This window comes from Triplophysa dalaica, chromosome 22 (genome assembly GCF_015846415.1).
Source record: "Triplophysa dalaica isolate WHDGS20190420 chromosome 22, ASM1584641v1, whole genome shotgun sequence".
NCBI classification, from domain to species: Eukaryota; Metazoa; Chordata; class Actinopteri; order Cypriniformes; family Nemacheilidae; genus Triplophysa; species Triplophysa dalaica.
Window position 1 is genome coordinate 11,814,630 of NC_079563.1, and position 19,575 is coordinate 11,834,204.

Genomic DNA, 19,575 nt, shown 5'->3' on the forward strand with positions numbered 1-19,575 from the left:
TTTAAATAGCCATGTGAAGATTTAAAACTTTTTTGTGTGTTTCAAAGCATATTTTTCCATAGTCAGGTAAATCAATTGTCAATTCCAGTTCCATGATCCATATTCCTCATAAATGGGAACATCGAAATCAAAATAAAATAACTATTTGTGATTAATGAAGGGCCATTCCTGCTCCTTTTGTTGGCTATTATAGCTTCTGATTTGTACATTTTATTTCACAGAAATCCTGCAATGTTGTCTCTCAAAATTGTTTATGCTTTTTGTCACAACCATAACAAGAAACAATACAACGACTGAGTTTTCTGATGTCTGAAATCGAAAAAACAGATTCGTTATATTGGCTAATACATTATCTGAGAATTTGAATTTCAAGTTTTGAATAAAAACGTCACATCCATAACGCTGGAATTGCCTAAACTTTACAGACCATTATTTTCACAGTAAGTGACGTTAATTTACATCTTATGAAAAATATTACCATCTTTTCTGTGATTTCTTCTCTTTGTCTCTATGGTCCGTACTATGTATTTACTGTACAGCTTTTGCAATAATGCAAAATAGTGAAAGCGTTATAGAAATAATTGTGAATTTAATTCCATGATTTGTATGCTCATTATTATGATAGTAAGGTAACAACAAAACAAGTACATGTACTGTATGAATTTTTTGTATCTCATGTAAGATGACTTGGGCCCAATTTTGCTTGTCTGATTAATACCCTTTACATAATTTCTTTGTATTTATTTTAAACCAGCCAAAACACCATCATAGTTTATGGCATACTGTTCAGCTGTGTGCAATCTGTACATAAAAAAACGACAAGAACTGAAAACAGACCCGGTGGTCACTTGTTTCCACACTGACATCAAACTTTCAATACATCACAGTGCAGTCAATGAATTTGCCAAATCCATCAAATATAGTGAGTGATTTGTGTATTATACCATTTCCTGTCATCTGGATCGTAAACTTGACTGTCACAAATCTCATGAGCCTCATTGTTGTTAATCACACAGAGTGAGGCAAAGGTTCAAATGCATGATTACAAATAGACATTAATTTAGTCTGTCACGGTACATAATCTATGCTTGCATATTTCTTTCACATCACAGTGGTAAACACAGCTTCAGCCGTGATGCATTAGCCGCATATAATTGCGAACTGCCGACCGCAATCCTGTGGTTTAATGATTAGAAGGCGCCTGTCTATATTTCTTTGAAAACAGCTGGGGATAACATCCTCTAGCTTTGGGCTCAGCTTAACTGCTCTCTTTATCCACCTTTCCGTTTTGTATTTCTAGTCTCATGTTTGCTTTGCTCTCATTCAGAAAGAATGGCCTCATCAAACTGTCATTTTTGCTCTAGACATCCGTCTTATCCTTGAACCCTGGCTGTTTACGGATCGATTAGGGTGAAATGAGTGCCAGAGCTGTGATAGCATACGCACATCAGCTCTCAAACCGTGAGTCTGAAAAATCTATAAAACGCTGACAGTTTTATGGATGTGTCCTTGGTTAGCCAGTATGATTGGGATTATTTCTGTGTTGTATGGGTGGACTTTTATAGAGGTGCACAATACATATGTACATTGTATTACAGCTTTTAAGATGCATTGAAAGAGAAACACGGATACCAAAGGTTTAAAGGGCATACATTTTAAACCTGGTCCATCTACTTATGAGGTAGAAGCTTCAAGATTCTCTCTACGGCCTGACTCAATACAAAATTTCTCTTGCCACATGATGGCACTGACTAAAATGACTTGCAATTTCTCCGGCCTCAGAAATGACTAACCGAATGTAAATATTGTCACAGAGATGTATGCTCTTCTAGCATCAACTAAGCTATATATGATTGGTCTGTCACTTGTTTGAAAGAGTCCCTATAACCATGGAAAGTACATCATCCCTGACGCCATGGCAACCGGTGATTGTACAGGCTGTCAGCCCCGCCTTTCTTCTGCACTTCATCAACATCAGAGCCTTCAAAGCGGCACTCGTTGTACAAGCACGGCAAAACAGATGGGAACTTCATGCTGAAATCTGTTCACCGTCATACTGTTGTACTGTAAATGTAAACACAGATTAGACACTATATAGAGTCTTTCCAGTGACTGAGCTTGCAAATCACGTAAGAACTCATATGAGAACTTTGTATTTAGCAAAGGAAATAAATCCACTAACTCATCAATTTTCCAGATTTCCCACATCATTTCAGGTTAGCCCAATGGATTTACTGTGTTGTGACCGTGAATGACAAAGCAGGGTTCTGTGTTGGATGTGCACTCCACCCCATACGCGCCATTGTCTGGTCTTTCTTCATCAGCTGCCTTATTTTCCTTTATTGGAGCACAGAGCACAATTTCCTGAGCGCTGCGTCTCAAATCAGATTTTAAAACAACAACATCAGCACCGAGCTGTCCATCATAACTTCACTTCTCCATCTCATTTCCGTTCTTCTGTATCTGTATCTCTAATCTCACATCACTCTTTTATGGTCTTCACCACCATCTGGCTACTAACCAGGTGATGTCACATCATCTTAATCACAAGGTTCTTTTTTTAGAATAAGAATGTTAATGAATGTGACATTTTTAGCACCTTCCCGAGGTGCAAATAATCCTGTTTCACTGGGTTTATTGGGAACGAAAGCAAAGTTCATCCAAAATTAATTTCAGGCTATCAAATATTAACATGGGATGTGATGGCCTTAGCTGGGGTGATGTAACTATCCCAGGTCTAAATATTGAGACTTTACGTTTTCTGAAGATACAGCACATAATTATTTAGTCATTTAGTCATTTGGCAGACGCTTTTACAATACATTTTTTATATTATATATGATGATTCTTTACAATATATAACTTAATATTTTAAGTTAAAGATATGCTTTGTCATGTCCTTTTATTTTCTGTTCTGGACTAGGTCTTTGTAATCTATGGCTCTATCAGCTTGTTGCTTTCCATTCAAATATATTTTTTTCTATGACATTAGATGAACATATTGGAGTTAAATGTAATTGACTTGGATGGTCTTTATAATTGGAGCCTATATAATTTCAATTTACAGTACATTAAACAACAGTAGATTGTTTTGCGGTGGCCTCCCAAAAGGTTATGCATTAGACATGATCAGGGTTTCATTACACGATACCAGTGAAGCAAAGCACAACAAAATCAATTTTTTTCATTCAGAGGGTCTTCATCAATAAGAATTCATGAATAGAAAACAGGTTGAACTATCTACTTAAAAATCGAGCAGTGCTTGCTGACCTGATGTTTATTAACGAGTTATGGTTTAAATTCAGATGAATTCACCGCAGTTTATGCACTGCCGGTGCCAAAATGAACATTGGTTACATTCCTAAGGGGTTATGAATGTCATAGAGTCTGCATATTCAAAGGGCAAGAAGACTTTATATACAAACAAAAATGAATAAAACAATTAATTAAATTGACTTTTGCTCTGTCAATCTTGCTAATAACAGCACAGTTTTAATTACTTTTATTGTGACACACTGTACTTCTTAATCCAAAAATTAAAAAATATTCAATATTCAAATATTGGGGACTAATCAGTCTCATTTAATTGAGTTATATTAAAGGTCAAGTGAATGAAATTCAGTGGCATCATGCTGTAAGGTTGTGAATTGCAACCAACGGCTCACTCCACCCCTCCCTTTCAAAGCACTTCGGTGGCTGACACAAGACTAAGATGTTGTCATGTTTTTTTGCTTCTTTGCCAAGGGAGAAGAATATTTACGAAATGCACAGTTCGTATGCTTAAGGCTACATTAAACAATATGCAAAGAGACCCGCGGTGTACAGTATGTAGATTCTAAGGTAATAAAAACGTAAGCCTTAGTTATGCAAGTTCTTTATAGGTATACATCATTACATTTACTACATTTATTTAGCGCTTTTCTGGGTCCTCAAAGTGCTTTACATCGAAAGGGGGAATCTCCTCAACCACCACCAATGTGCAGCATCCACCTGGTTGATGCGACGGCAGCCATATTGCGCCAGAACACCCACCACACACCAGCTTATTGTTGGAGAGGAGACAGAGGTATGAAGCCAATGAGTACATATGTGGATAATTTAGGAGGCCATGATGATGTATAGAGGAGAAAGGGCGAATTTGGCCAGGACGCCGTTGTTACATCTGTACTCTTATTTGAAGGACATTCTGGGATTTATAATGACCACAGAGAACATCTCATCCGAATGACGGTGCATTTTTTACAGTATAGTGTGTGCCCACTATACTTGGGCATTAGGAACCTTTTCTGGCCTCACTAACGGCTCTTCCAGCAGCAACCTAATTTATCCCAAGAGGTCTCCCATCCAGTTACTGACCAGGCTCAACCCTGCTAAGCTCCAGTTGGCAACCAGGCTTGGGCTACAGGGTGATATGACTGTCAGCCATTATAAACCTCTGGCGACAGTTATGTATATTATATTCCATTTCTGTCAATAGATCCTCCAATCAATTACACATTGGAGCAGTAAAAGTGTTTTGAGATAGTTATCGTTTCTTTTCCATCTGAAAATAAAAAGCAATTATGTGATTTTAAAGCAGGGTTGTGTATTCCAGTAACAATACATCCTTACTTTTGCTATTGTCCAGCAACACATAAAATATATCTAAGGGAAAGCACCATAATCTACTAATACATTATCAAACATTATAAATGCTCTGAACATACAAAACATTTTATTTAGTGCAGCTTCTTAAATGTACAACAAATAATAAACGGGCAGGTAGCAGGATAAAATGCATATATATATACAGTATATATATACATTAGTATTTTACTCCAGTATCTATTTAATCACATGGTTCCATATTAATAGTTAATATACGTAGCCACACAACATGCAGCGTCCACTTTCCTCCATGCATTAAATATGCACCAACAAAATTAAGAAAATTATAACCAAGGGTTGCTGCCTGACCAATGAGGACTATAAAATAGGATTCAACAGAAATAAATGTTCATCCATGAGTGATTTACTGATGCTCATTTAGCCCTGTTGAAGCGATGGATGGGTTTTCTTGCTTGGTTTTATTACAGTTTTCTTTACAAAAAAACAGCAAAGGCCTGGGGGACAAAAATATTACAGGATTTATACTATATTAATAATTTAGATTTGAGTTTTTCTCCTGCTTTCCAAAATTAGAAGAGAAGTCAGACAAAACGCACACACACATGAAAAGCAAGGACAATAAAATAATAGCCTTCAAATACTCCTATGTGACATTCATTCTTTCGGTTTCTCAACCGTTTGGCTGAGAAAGCCGACATGACACAAATGATCTTTCCCCTGAACAATTCACAACAGACTTATGACATCTTTGGTGTGCAGACAGACCAAACCCTCAATCTGTTTAATTGGCAAAACTGTGTGTTGGATAGCTACAAAAAAAAGCGAGAGCCATCACCTTTCGCCTAAGTGGCACACAACAATGAACCGCTGCATCAAAAAGGTTGAAAGACTTTTATAACATGTCTTAAACCTTTGGGCTTCTGTTTCAAATGGGTATCACAAGCTGCTCTTATCATGTTGAAGCTGACTCTGCACTACTGAGTTAGCATCCCTAGGAAAAAATGGAGCAAAACACAAAAGTATTGTTCTAGAAGTTCCTGGTGGAGAAGACCGACAGCTCTGTATGCTACACATGGAAACGGGGATTGCCCACAAACGCAGATCCCCACGTCAGTTAGATGGCTTGATTTGTTTGTCACAATGTTGACCTGCAGAAGATTGTACAGTGTAGATTTTCTTGGAAAGATTTCACAATTGAGTTCTCATCACAGTGATTTCAGCAAACACTTGCTAGCGACCAGTTAAGGGTTTCGCCGCACTCTTGTAAACACATTTGTGCTGTTAAGTTGGTGGTAGAGTCCAGCAGCCATTCAGCAGCAGATCGCAGTTGTGCCCGGCGGTTATGTTGACCCGTGCTGGCTCAAAGTCTTGCCGCCGTTGAGCATGGCCGAGGCGCTCCGGCTCTTGGTCGGGGTGCCGCTTCCCGAGCGCGACGACTCGGTCAGATCGTGGAGTGACGGCTCTCTGTACATAGCAACTATAAAAGGTAGACAAGTAACAGGTCTTAGTTAGTTTCGTGAAAAGTTTTGGTGCCCACATGTTCATGTGCTCGACCATTGGCTTTAAATATATCATATCAATACTTTCCAATTATTACCAAAAAACACCTAACTGTAATAAAAAACTGAGCTAGACTGATATGAGATAACTTTGGGTTTAATCTAATTGCATTAAGTCTACTTCTCCAAGCGTCCCCGTGACTGCACACAAGCATCTGCAGTTTTGATGATTTCCCCTCTGACTTACTCAAACCTGGGAAGGAAATGGCACCAATTTAATTTAAGGATTGAAAACCTGCATGTTTCTGTATATGCAGGTTTGTATCTTAAGCGAGTACACAACAACAAAGTACCCGAGTGCTTTAGGCGATGCCCATTGCTGCATGTTATCTTAATGTGGTCAATAAATTGACAAGGAAATAATCTATGCTTAGGTGTTAGACATTTCCATTATATGCATTGCATGTATGCTTGAGAATGTATGTCAGTAATATGTCAGTAACTTCATACATAAATCTGATTTAAGCCTCTGTAGTAATGCATATACGACGTAAATGTGCAGTATATATTCATGTCTAATCCCAGTATTTGTTAAAAAAAATGCAACATATTATTTTATGCACAGTTGTGTAAAAAATTAAGAGACCATTTCAAAATTATTTTCAGTTAACTGAATTTCCTTATATTATATGTTTGGTAAAAATATTATCATATTTTAATTCTGTGAACTATCAACAATATTTCTCCTAAATTACAAATAAAAATATTGTTTATATTTGCATTTATGAAAACTGAAGAAACAGGTCTAAATAAAATAAAAGATGCTAAAGTAGATCTATAATAAATGCAAATACTCATCTTTAAGCAGTACAACAGTAATATTTGTACATGTATTTAGAAAAGGTTCAATAGGTATTTTTTGTGTGATAACCTCAATTTTTACCATAGTTTAGATACGTCTATGCTGTCAGTCTTTCACAGTGCTGTTGATTCACTTTATGTCACTCCTGAATTTTGATGTTCGATGACACTGGACAGGAATGACCACAATACATCTAGAGATGCTGATTAAATGAAATTGTGCAATGGTCTCTCAATTTTGTCTGCAGTTGTAGATAGATCAAAACAGATTAATTATATATAACAAGAAGGCACACTTGAAACGTGTTGGCCATGGTGCAGGGAGCACGTTTCCTGTTTCATCTACTGAGCTGTACACGTTCTGGAAATCCATCAAGCTACTTGTAATTCATGTGCTAGAATCGACTAATATCTTCTCAGCAGAAAGTAGATATTTTAGAAAGCTATCAGCCTGAGAAACGGTATGGGAGACACTTGAACGAACCTTTGAGAGGTTTGGGGATGAAGTGGGCAGCCGGCTTGGTCTTCTTTACGTGGTTGCCCTTCATGATTTGACCTTCTTTGTTGAGACCCAGGTACCAGGCTCGGCCTGACTGCTGCTGCCTATAGATCATTGACGAGTAGGTCACGTAATAGTTCTCAAACACGGACTCTTTAAATTTGCACTCTGGCGTGAAGTGCTCCTGTGAGAGTAAAATGGGATGGAGAACACAACAGAAAAATAATCAGGGGGGAGAGAGAGGGAAAGAAAAACATTTAGGTGTGTGTGTATATGCTAGTGTGTGGACAAGTATTTGCATAAGAGATAAAGAGTGTGTGTGTTTAAGAGAGGGCGAGAGAGACAGAGACTGCACTGAACAAATTTATTTTATACTTATGAGTCACATTTTGTATATTTTCCTACAACAACTGATCACATATACTCTAAATAAACATCATAAATATATTAGAAGGTGCAGTGTATGAAATTTAGCACCATCGCGGTGAGGTTGCGAATTGGAACCAACGGCAACTCGTTCCCTCTGCTTGAAGCACTACGGTGGCTGACACAGATCTAAGATGTCCTCACGTTTTCACTTTTTTGCCAAATAAGATAACGTGAAAACATGCTCTGTATAGCAGTTTGTCTGTTCAGGGCTACTGTAGAAAAAACATGTTGAATTCCATGTAAGGGGACCCCCATGGTGTATGTAGATAGAAATAGCTCATTCTGAGGTAATAAAGACATACCGGTGATTATGTAAGGGGTTTATACACCTCTGAAGACGAAGTTTTTATTGATAAACATGGCAAAAAATACTGCTTTTATACTGTGTAGTGAAAGAAGATAAAGCAGTGAAGAGACAGAATTAGGCTGAAGATGATGGTCTACTCTCTGTTGATACCTGCACATCACCTCATGTTTTGTCTATCTGGAGGTAAATTCCTCTAATTGGAACCCTAATAAACGCTCTTACCAGCGTTGCATGTCGACCCGTGTGCTCTCCCTCCTGTTTGTGACGCAGATTGATTACCAATAAACTCCTGAGGCCTGAAACACTTTGACTCATTCTTGTGGATCAATACATTCGTTCTGGAGAAAACAACCTCTCAAAACCAACAAGGAGCGTACACGGCACGGCCAAATAACATGGGTGCGATTTTGAGTATCCCTGTGGGTGGAGAGTCAGACACAAGCCCACACAGGTACACAAAGTAAAGTCTTTGCATTTGTGCATTACAGTATAGAAGAATACAGTATTGCAGCAAACGGCTGGCCATGAGTGTGAAAACCACACAGCAAATATTTTAGGTTTCAACCAAATGTCAGCAATGTCAATAAAATTCACATTTTGAAATGACAGAAGCACTAGGCACGCCACTAAATTATTCATCTCGCCATAGCACATTTAATCAGAGGAGAGAGGAACTCGCAAAACAAACTATGCATTAGAGCGTTATTGTGATCTCTTCATATTTAATATCTGCAGAGTAAGTCCTGGGCATGGAGCGAATTCTGCTCGTTTTTTGGCAATGCATCATCTCCCGTGAGCATTCCATAGATTGTCTGAATAAAACGCAATTACATCAAGTGTGAATTTTCTACGAATTTTATGTGGAGGTGCTAACAAGCATGCCTAAATATGTTTATAATCTCTTATTTTTAATACAGTCGGCCAATGCTTTAATAACATCGAAAGGCAGATGGTGTTTGGGCAGGAGTTGGATCTCATTAACGCTTTAAGTCCATTGATCGCTGCTGTCTAGGAGCCAACCTGCAACCTTTAAGTTAGCAGCTCGGCTCCTCAGGCATGAGACTACTTGTATCCATGAAGCTGTCTAAAACATTGATTTAACCTAAATGAGAGTAGCAGGCGGCTCTTCAGACAGAAATGACCGGTTTTCTATTGCCCCACACTCAGTACCTTCTGGATATTAGAAAGACCCTGATTTTATACTTATATTTTTGCGAATCCATGTTCAATGAAAGTTAAAGCAGAATCAGGGTTTACTCACAGAGGTGTACAGGTAGCCTTCATTGTTCATGGCCAGGTAGAGCTTTGTCTGGACACCCTGTATGGCCACCACCCGTAGCCCAACAGGGATGAGGTTGAAAATAGCTGTAAAGGACAATAAAACAGCTTTGAACCCAAGGGAAAGACGTGTGTAGGCTAAGTCATGTTTAAACACGTCACATGTAGCGGACGGACCATAATTGTTATCTTCCTCCTTTGTACTGTCAATGGTCCCATCAGCCTGTAGTTGAAGATGAAAACCTTGACGACTGTAGAGCTTGGTGACGATCCCCTTGAGCTGGGGCTCTGTGGAATCGAGAGAAGAAAATTTAGGAAGAGAGAGAGTGGATGGGAAGGAGCGTGCAACAGGAAAATATATGAGCTGAAGAAGAAGAGAACATCCAGCACAAAGGAAACAGCTTGTGAAAGCCAAGAAATGACTGTTGAAAAAACATAAAATGTGCATTGAGAAAACACAGCGTGAGCTGGTGCCGACGAGACCCAAGCATCTGCTAAGCATGCCTCAGTGTTTAGGTGATAGATAACTACGAGTGATGTCTGTTAGCTAATAACATGCAGCGGTACCAACATTATGTAACTTTGAATAAACAACTGATATGACATATTCAGACATCAGTAAAAATTGGTTTTAAGCCACAGTAAATTCCTCATCGGAGTATTTCCTCATTGTAAACAGCAGTAAATGTAAAATTCAAACCAAATTATAAGGAAATCAGTCCAATTTAGTTATGTATATTAGTCATTAACCCTTAAAATGATTTCTGTTGGTGTACTTTAATGTGATGTAGTCAGGTTAGAATAAATCAAATGAAATATTATTTTTCGGCGTCAATAAAACACTAGATTTTGTTGCGTAGTGTTTAAGAGCATACATTCTTTAAAATACTAGAAAATGTGCTGTGTTTAATTATTGCATTTATTAATAAATGATTGCATTCTAATGCATTTATTATACAATGCTATTATTGACTCTGTTATTGAATGGTACTTAAATTACAGAACATAATAAAAAACCAACCTAATTAAGTTGGAGGGAGATATTGAAGACACAATGAAGTCAGCATATAGCCGAAACAGTGGCATCTTTATCTTTTAAGCAAGATCTCTGACTCAGACTGCATGATATATAACAAATGATAGCGCTGTGTGCCCTGGTGATATTGCAACATCAGCTCTAGCTGAAATAGAAGCCAGTGCTCAAAAGCAATGAACTGTGAAATCCATCTTCTTGTTACTCTGCACAGTGGATTTAAATCAAGTTTAAATTTCCTTCTACACCCCTATTCCATGAATTAACAGTATGATGTTAAAGCTCATGTAGGGAAATGTTTAATACAAATGACGACTATGACACTGATGTGGTGATGATGATCATGAAGATAGACATGATGTTTGTCGTAAAGCCTGTTAACGAGAATACACATAGCATCAGACCTGGCCGCCTTCTCTTGCGTTTCTTTGAGCCAAAGAGTTTGACTCGCGAGAACAAGTTGAGCTTGCTAGGTTTCTCGCAGTTCCCTATGCTCCTGTTGGGGCTGCTTGCGCAGCGCCCGGCATTGGCTTTCTCTCGCTCCCTCGCCTGCCTCTTCTGCCGAATGAGGTTGCTGGCGATCGCTGCGGCTGTAGCCAGTTTGGCGTTGTGGTGTGGCGACGCGTCCCAGATAAAAAAATGTACTTCTCACACACAGAATGTTGTGTGTGTTCGAGTCCTGTATGTTCAAAACATTGTCACTGATAAAACAAAATCAATACTCCGTAAGGGACTGCGTAATGGTCATTTCAGAAGTACACTGTTTCCCCCACAGGGACCGTTCATTTCCAGAAAAATAAATCACTTGGGTTTTAAACATTCATAGCTAAACAGTTCTTTCAGCTTTTGTTGTTGTGCTCTGACATGGTGAAGCAGCTCCCGGACGGCAGCACCACTTCTCTCCGGGGGGAAATCTCTTATCCAGAAAAGCTTGCCTTTTTGTATGGATCTTTACAACAGCGCTTTTGCATGAGAGAGAACCCAGTGCCATCGTGCCATGATCCAAACCTCCATACTCCGAGAGTGTTTGGAGCACTAAGCCATGCGCTGATAGAGAAAAATGTGAGCACCTGTTACCACACCGCGTCTTGGGAAAAAATGAAATGTTTTCTTCGTGTCAGAAACAGGAGGGAGAAAGAAAGCGATAATTGTGCCAAAAATGGCCAGCAAGAGGTCCCCGCCTTTCAATAACGCACCCTTTAATTGAAGTTGAGTGGATTAATCTGCGTCGCTGTTTGTGTTTCACCGGTGGTCTTGGCTGCTTCTCTTGCAGATGTGATCAGCAGGAAAGCTCAGCATAGGTGCTAAATAGACTCGTCCCCATTACCCAAGACCGCCCAAAATATGGAAATTCAGAGGCGTGCGAAAAGCATAACTAGACTATAATTCAAAGCGCAGAAATGTGATTTTAGCAGTCTCCAGTGGTGTCAGCAATGCGATCCGGGAATCTGTGGGAAAAAGATCCACTTCTGCTGGTGCGGAGAATCCTCCTCTCGTCTTTTCACTGCAGCACGAACCTCATTCCACTCACAGTGGCTCCTGCAGCATAGATTCAGTGGGCTGCATGGTGACAGACAGCCCGAGAGACGTGACTGTGGTCTTCAACAAGGCGCCGTGTTTTAGCAAGAGCTAGTGAAATCAAGACTAGCCTGATTGTACATTACCTTGCGCATTTTGTGATTGTCTAATTGCAGTGTGCACTTAGTAAAAGTGTAACGCCTGTTCTTGTAATAATATGTGTGTGTTTTACTTTTTAAGCACGTAGCATCACAATCCTGGCAATGTATTAAATGGTTTTGTCTCTGTACATTTTAAACATTCTTATACAGTATTAAAGAGTATTTTCTTCACAAAGAATAACAGAACAACGAAAATATGTGTTACAAAATAAATGTATCTGAGTTTTCGAACATAAAAGTTGAGCGGTTCAATCTACTTAAAAAATTGAAGGAACCGCGGAAAATACATTATCTCTACAAAACACATATAGGGGTTTGTCAAGCTAATTTAATGTAAATTATTTTTTATTTTTTAGGCATGGTTAACGAAATCGTACTTTGATGGAAACAACTATACAACTGTCGACCCACGTGAGATCAAGTTTAATTGGACTGTAGCAAATTTCAGTACCACGGACAGCGCCAAAGACAATAGGCCTAATAATCTCTGTTAATAATAACAAAACCATTTAAACATGCCATACAAACAATATATAATTATTTTAAAACGAATAAGTTCGGCATTTTTGCACACAACTCTTATAAATAAAGACTCTTTGCACCAACAGGCACGGATATCTAAAAATGTACCTGATACTGATCTTGTTAAAGGAAACGCCTGCATGCTACGCATCCAAAAATGGCTTTTACTCTTTCGCACTTCTTCACTGTGTGCAAAGCAAGAAAAAAGGGCGTTCCAAACTTTCAACAAATTCTCAAGAGTATTCTGCCCATTAAGCGGCCCCATAGGCCTAATCAAAGCAGATCATTATTGGCTATTATTGATGGACCATTATGAGTTAGGGGCGCCTCATCAATGATTTATCAGATGCATTTGCTATACTGCCAACACTACCATTCTCTTCAGGGTCATTCACAGCAAGAAGAGGTTAGAGAAAGTCTTTCAAGCGAACAATCTCGGTTATGAATCCTAATCACGAATTATGTCGGGTTCTCTCACTCGAGGTTTTACTTAAATGTTGTGCTTGAGGGAACACATGGGTGAGCTGAATGAAGATGCAACGCATTGAGTAGGAAATTAAATTCAAATGCCATAAAAGAGCTGCAGAAATATCAGCTGTCGGTCTGAATTGTATAAATCCATCTAATAAATTTCAGTATCGTTGACAAAATGGCAATACGAAAAACAGCAGGCCGACAAACACAATCAATTCAGAAACGAAATCGTGCCTCTTTACTTAATATTACTTTTGTAAATAAAAATGTCAGCGATCTGGCTGGTTAACAAGTCCTAAAAACCAAGAACAGTTTACGGACAGTTCAGCAGAGGCAGCAACAGCTCCTGCGTCACTGCACACTGTTCAGAGAGGGTAATGAGATATCGGCATATGAGGAAACGGGATTTTTCTCAAACGGGGGAATTGAATTAGTCTAGCTTTCCTTCCTGTTATGTATTGGACCAACACGCGAATGAACTCAGCATATCATCCTCATGCATTCATTACGATATATCTAAGATCATATCACAGTCACACAATGTTTTCTCATTGTGTTTAATGCACACTTATGAACAAAAAATATATGGCAATTGTAGTTTTAGCCTGTCTTTACAGATAAAAAGCTGACAATTTGCTTTGAACAAGCACACAGCAGGTATAATTCCATCTACAGAAAATGGAGAGTCAATCAGAACAAGGAGTAATAACTATACACATGCAGATGTAATAATAAACATTTGAACCAAATTGATAAGGCCTGTTAGAGTCTGTGCATTTACAAACTCACATTAATCCTTGATGACTGACATAACAGAGTCACAACCTTTGGTCATGTGCACAGTTTACAAAATTCCACAAACCTCCCATATAAAACAAAATAAATAAACAAAAATTAAATAATTTTGGATTATTAACAATGTAAATGAAATGACCACTGTGATATTAATAAACCAGTTGCCTTTTTTTCAAAACTAAAGTCTAGACTTGAAAAAAAATGAATAATTCCTGGTTTAATCTAGGGCCTTTTATTCAAAAGTACTCAATTAGGCTTTGGCTTTCGTGAACCTGTGTTTTTCAGCTGAGAAACAGAAAAAAACAACAACACCCTGACAAAGCTGATCTGACAAGCTACCACTAGATGGTGCTAAGAGACTATGAGGAAATACTAGGCTCACCTCTACAATGTGGTCCTGAAATCTACAATACAACAGACTTGGAAAGAACAATTAAAGCATGCCGGATGTGCTGGTAAAGAGGTGAGGAGATACTATTTCATGCCAGTGGTTCTCAACTTTTTTATTACTAAAAATATATGTTTTTAAGTAGTATTATTTAGTAACAAAATAGTACAACTATATTAAACTTGTTGCTCTAGCTTATTTTAATGGTTGTTTTATTTTTAACTGATTTAAAGCCCTTGGAAGTGTTTTGGGACCCCTGGTTGAGGCTATGTTCTCACAGACAGAGAAACAGGCATCTAACACTTCTCTGCGGTTTGCAAGTGTCACCTTTTCTAATTTTGTTGTATTTTCCACAATGAAGAAACACCCCTTGCTCAGGTTCCAATCATTATAAACAAGAGTGAAATGTAACTTACAGTTCAAACAATTGTAGTACTAAATAGGAATTAATTAAAACCAAACCCTTTTATGTGAACAAAGCCTTAGGGTTGTGCATTTCCAACACAAGTGCTTCCATTGTGTAACAGTAAAATTATACATTTCTCATTTTTGTCTGTGGGTAAATAATGTGAGTATTTAAGCTGGTAAACATTTTTGTGACATCAGCATTGAAACCAAAGTGCCCGTTTATATTCAGGTGCTGTGCAGGCAGAACCGATAAACTTTTCATCTTGACAAACCTTCAATATTCTCTTTTTTCTTTAGAATGAAGAAGTTCCAAAACGGACAGCAAAAGAGTTCCTGACATTTATTATGAAATGGAGAGTTTTCTTTCTGATCTACTGCAAAAGACTGACTTGACTCCTCCCGCAAGAGAATGTACTCCTTGCCATCTTGAACTGTAAATACTTGAACATAATGATAGAACAGCAAGCATTAAGAAAGTTATGGTATGAAAACCTCTAAACATCCTGTAAACATCATGTAACAAAGAGACGCATACTAGGGTGCACGTACACATGTAAACAGTAGGGAAGAGAGAGAGTCACAAACCCCACGCAAGTTAGCAAAGATGATACTGACATCTGGTGGTACAGCCACAGATATAATAGTGCATGGTGGTTTTTAAGGAAATGTTCACCAAAAATGACTTCAATAAAAATTCACAATTATGTTTCAAATGTATATCTGGAAAAATTGTCCATAGGGTGTGAGTGCGTGAGTGAATGAGTGAGTGTTTGTGCCCTGCGATGGGTTGGCACTCCATCCAGGGTGTATCCTGCCTTGATGCCCGATGACTCCTGAGATAGGCACAGGCTCCCCGTGACCCGAGGTAGTTCGGATAAGCGGTAGAAATGGAATGGAATGGAATGGAATGTTTCAAATGTGAAAAATATATAACAACTTCACAATGTATGGCTACAGATTATAGAAATGTAGTGCATTAATCATATGAGCTACTTTTATCAGTAGTGTTTTTGTTGTTTGTTTTCTTGACATGAAGGACTGTATGATATGAATATTGTATGCCATAAGCTGTGAAACAGTCCCTTCCAAATTTAGAAACAGAATATTATTAAGCAACAGCATGAGGGTGAGGAAATAATGAGAGAATCTTTGGGCAGAACTACAGGTATTGCTTTACACTTTAATCTTACTGTTTAAGAAATAACAATATTTTCTGCAACAGTGCTTGGTGTCATGTTTTACAAAAGATAAACTATACACACTATACGCACTGTAGTAATAAACACACTACTACAACGTGTTAGCGTACAGGATCTGAGCTATTGTAATGATAGGCCTGCTAAATGCCAAACAAACGGCAAACAAATGGCAAACAACACGATAACAGGTATTTACCATATCACTGTTGTCTCTCTAAAACCTTGTATCTCTTTATTTCGTATTTCTTATTGTTTGCCATAAATCATCATTATTAGTCACCCTTTATGTTTGTCACTGGGTTTTGCAAATTTCTAACCAACAAAACTTTGACAACAACACACTATTTATTTAGTTCCTGAAAAACAAATTTGGACACCTGAGGTTTTGGAAGGAGAGCGACGATATATGTGTAGATGCATACTAGCAAATACTGAAAGATTTCCGTTCGTTCTGGAAGAGGCTTGTTTATAGACCAATTCACAAGTTGTAAACAAAATGGTTTCATTTTGATGTATTTTATTTTTAAATCTTACATTTATAATTAAATCTTATAGATATCGATTTAACATTTTGGTTCGGTTATAACTGTTCTGTTTGTTGTGTTTGGTTTAAATTATGTAAATTAATATTTGTGTAAAAAAACTAAACAGGAAGTTGTATCAGTGTTTCTTACATTTTTTGAAGTGGTCTATACCATAAAGCGCTGCTATTTAGCACCTCATTCATTTCAAATAACCGCTGAACAACCTCTTAATAACCACTGAAGCACCAATATATGGTTCTACAGCACCTAAAGTGGTTCCCTTTATCCCTATATACCACCATTTTTTAAGAGTATCTAGATGATGAATTTGTATGTTTCCAAGTTTTATTGCAATGCTTAATCACTGGAGCAGACCATTGTACTGTCAACCTCTCTCAGTCTATCACACTATACTTTTAAAGGCAAATTAACTAAAACATGGGCACAAAAGGTGAAATCCAATAATAAAACAGTTAATAAAGGGCTGCTTTCATTTAATGTCAAACTAAGCTTAATGCTCTCTTGTTCAAGCTGAACCCTGACAGGTCTTTTAATCAATTAAACGTTATGTCTTTTTAACGTGCCCCCTCATTTTACATTGCCTCAGAGAAAATGTGTAGATGCTTTTTACTTTCCATGACGTAATAAGCTTTAATGAGATTTTCCTCTAACAACTAAATCAGATGTAATCCTTTGCACAACCATTTATAGCATACTCTGGAGGGTTTGGGGATGAAATACTTAAGACACAACCAACCAGCCACATTAATAATCAGATATCCACTTGTGTTTGTTATACTGTATATTTATATATAAATGATAAGGTATAAAATATGCTTTAAAAATTCAGCAAGGGAACCACTGTAGACACAAAAAATAGCACACAACTCCACTTTATACAGCATGCTATTCATTTTTTATGAGGCAGCCTCTCTCCGCCTCTTTGTCACCATGGCAATACCCAGTCTACATCCGTGAACTGAATCGCGGATAGTGCTTCGTACATCTATGCCCGTTTCGTTAAGTAAAATAAACAAATACATACTAAACCCTGACAATGTGCGTTCATCTTGCTCTTAATCTTAAAATAAACGCGTTTGCCGTCCTGAGGTTGAAGCGCGCGAAGAGCAAAAAGCTATTTAGCCACGCGCAAGGCGCGCTCGGCTTTGACAGTAGAATTAAAATGACAGCAGTCTTTGTGATCGCAAATAAACATCTCACGAATTTGCAGGTTTGGGGTTTATACTGTGCAATTGAAGTCACTCTGCATTTGCTGATAGGCAACTACCTATTAGTCAGCCAGTGAATAAATTGTTTATGATACGTGCAACGTTTGAAATCGGTCTTTGCGATCGCCTGCAACCACCTGAACCATAAATACCTTTCATCGAGCGTGTTCTTTTTTTTTGACAATAGACCAAGTTTATGAGAACACACAAAGAGGAAAAGGCAGATGGACACTGCAATGGGAAAGGCTGTGCGATGTCTTACCCTTGGTTGCATCCTTGTCTTCTTTAGTCTTGAGCAATGCTTTCCCGCTCATAGATCCCAGTTTTGAAGCAGAGTTCCAGATGATAACTCAAACCAAATAGGTCCGATCATTCAAAACTGTCTCGTCTATTCAACAGTGGCCAAGTCCTTAAAGGAACCACCTTTCCACTCAAGAGCGCTGTTTAACAGAGAAATGGATATCTGGTTGTTTTATATTAGATATCACGTTTTAGGCTGTGTGTCCATTTTTAAACAATACAATGCCATCAAAATAAGTCTGTTATAAGTGTTTTCCAAACACACTTATGAAACACATAACCTGGAGAAGAAATGTATTGCATGCATTTAATGTCAATCCCATTGATTTTCAAGCGGGTAGCTGAATCCTTACCGTTTGCTTGTCGTTATAATCTCTGGCAGGTATGCATAGCGCTCCGCTTTGCTCCATGTGACAAAAGGAAGAAAAAGACAGATGTTTTTTAAAAAACAAGTAAGAGGATAAAATAGAAATCTGTCTTAAAAACCGGTATCCCCTTTCACACTTCTTGGTGTCGTAGTTAAATAGGTACTAAGGTTACAATTTGAGCGCGTATAATGCGCGCTGCTGTGTTATATCAGTAAAACCACCTGGCGGTGTATTGCAAATATGATGTCGCCTTGTGAAGCCCAGTCCCCAAACTTCAACACGTGATGTATGACGTCTGCCACAGTTAGTGATCCAGGCAGATTCCTCTGGAGTTGACAAACATTACGCATAACGTTTACGCGAGATCGTCCGTTAGTTTCCTTTGACAGATTTCAATAGATCAGTGAATCAGCCCAATTTGTACAATTTAATCACGCACTACCTTCATGTTCAATTAATAATTATGGCTATAAAATATATGTAGGCTATATACATATTATATGTCAATCAAATATAAAATGATCACGACTGGGTAACAAGGCTAGTATTATTTACCATGAGTCAGAGTCATTCAGTTAGATCAGTTATGTGTACTTTTGCACTTTTTTGGGATATCTGTATAAGGAAGGTTATACTCTTGCCACAATATTTTTTCCATTTTCCCATCTAAAGACAACATTAATTATGTAGATTGTACTCTCTGTTTGACTGGCAGAGAACTCAAGAGCCCTGTTATATAAAAGGTTCAATTTTAAGTGAGTGCTGTTGTGTGAGCTCTATAAAATTGAAAATGTTTTATATTAGACTGGTTCTTTACATGTTTAGTACAATATACCACCATACATCCATTATGTAGTTTCTGTTGGGAAGCTGTTGTTGACTCATTTACCCCAAATCAACAATGTAGATAGCCTGAATTTGTCAATATTTGCAGTGTTCCAAGTCTGAACATTTGTAAATCACTTGACGTTCTCTGACTCATTAAAACCCATTCATGACAGCAGAATTTTGCATGTGGGTTTATGGACATATTAATACACAAACTTTAATAATGACGTGGCGTTTGTGTGTGTGACAAAATACATTATTCAAACATTAGATTATTTTGACTTTAACAAACACTGTACAACAAACAAAACCCTTTTAATTTAATTTTGTATTAATGTTGTATTTAA

At 37.9% G+C, this 19,575-nt stretch overlaps 1 protein-coding gene across 2 annotated transcripts; it reads right to left on the bottom strand.

The window, feature by feature from the left end:
* Positions 1 to 4,695: 4,695 nt before the first annotated feature.
* Positions 4,696 to 18,644, bottom strand: fgf13b (fibroblast growth factor 13b). Of its 2 annotated transcripts, XM_056736454.1 has the most exons (7): positions 18,386 to 18,644; positions 17,995 to 18,172; positions 15,053 to 15,220; positions 9,659 to 9,769; positions 9,465 to 9,568; positions 7,453 to 7,651; positions 4,696 to 6,085 (listed from the first exon to the last, which is right to left on the bottom strand). In XM_056736454.1, exons 2-7 carry the CDS (start codon positions 18,044 to 18,046, stop codon positions 5,949 to 5,951), a joined length of 771 nt encoding a protein of 256 aa, XP_056592432.1. In that variant the 5' UTR covers positions 18,047 to 18,172; positions 18,386 to 18,644; the 3' UTR covers positions 4,696 to 5,948. The 2 variants fall into 2 exon arrangements, with proteins under 2 accessions (XP_056592432.1, XP_056592431.1); XM_056736453.1 differs by lacking the exon at positions 15,053 to 15,220 and having other exon boundaries at positions 18,386 to 18,643.
* Between the last annotated feature and the right edge of the window lie 931 nt (positions 18,645 to 19,575).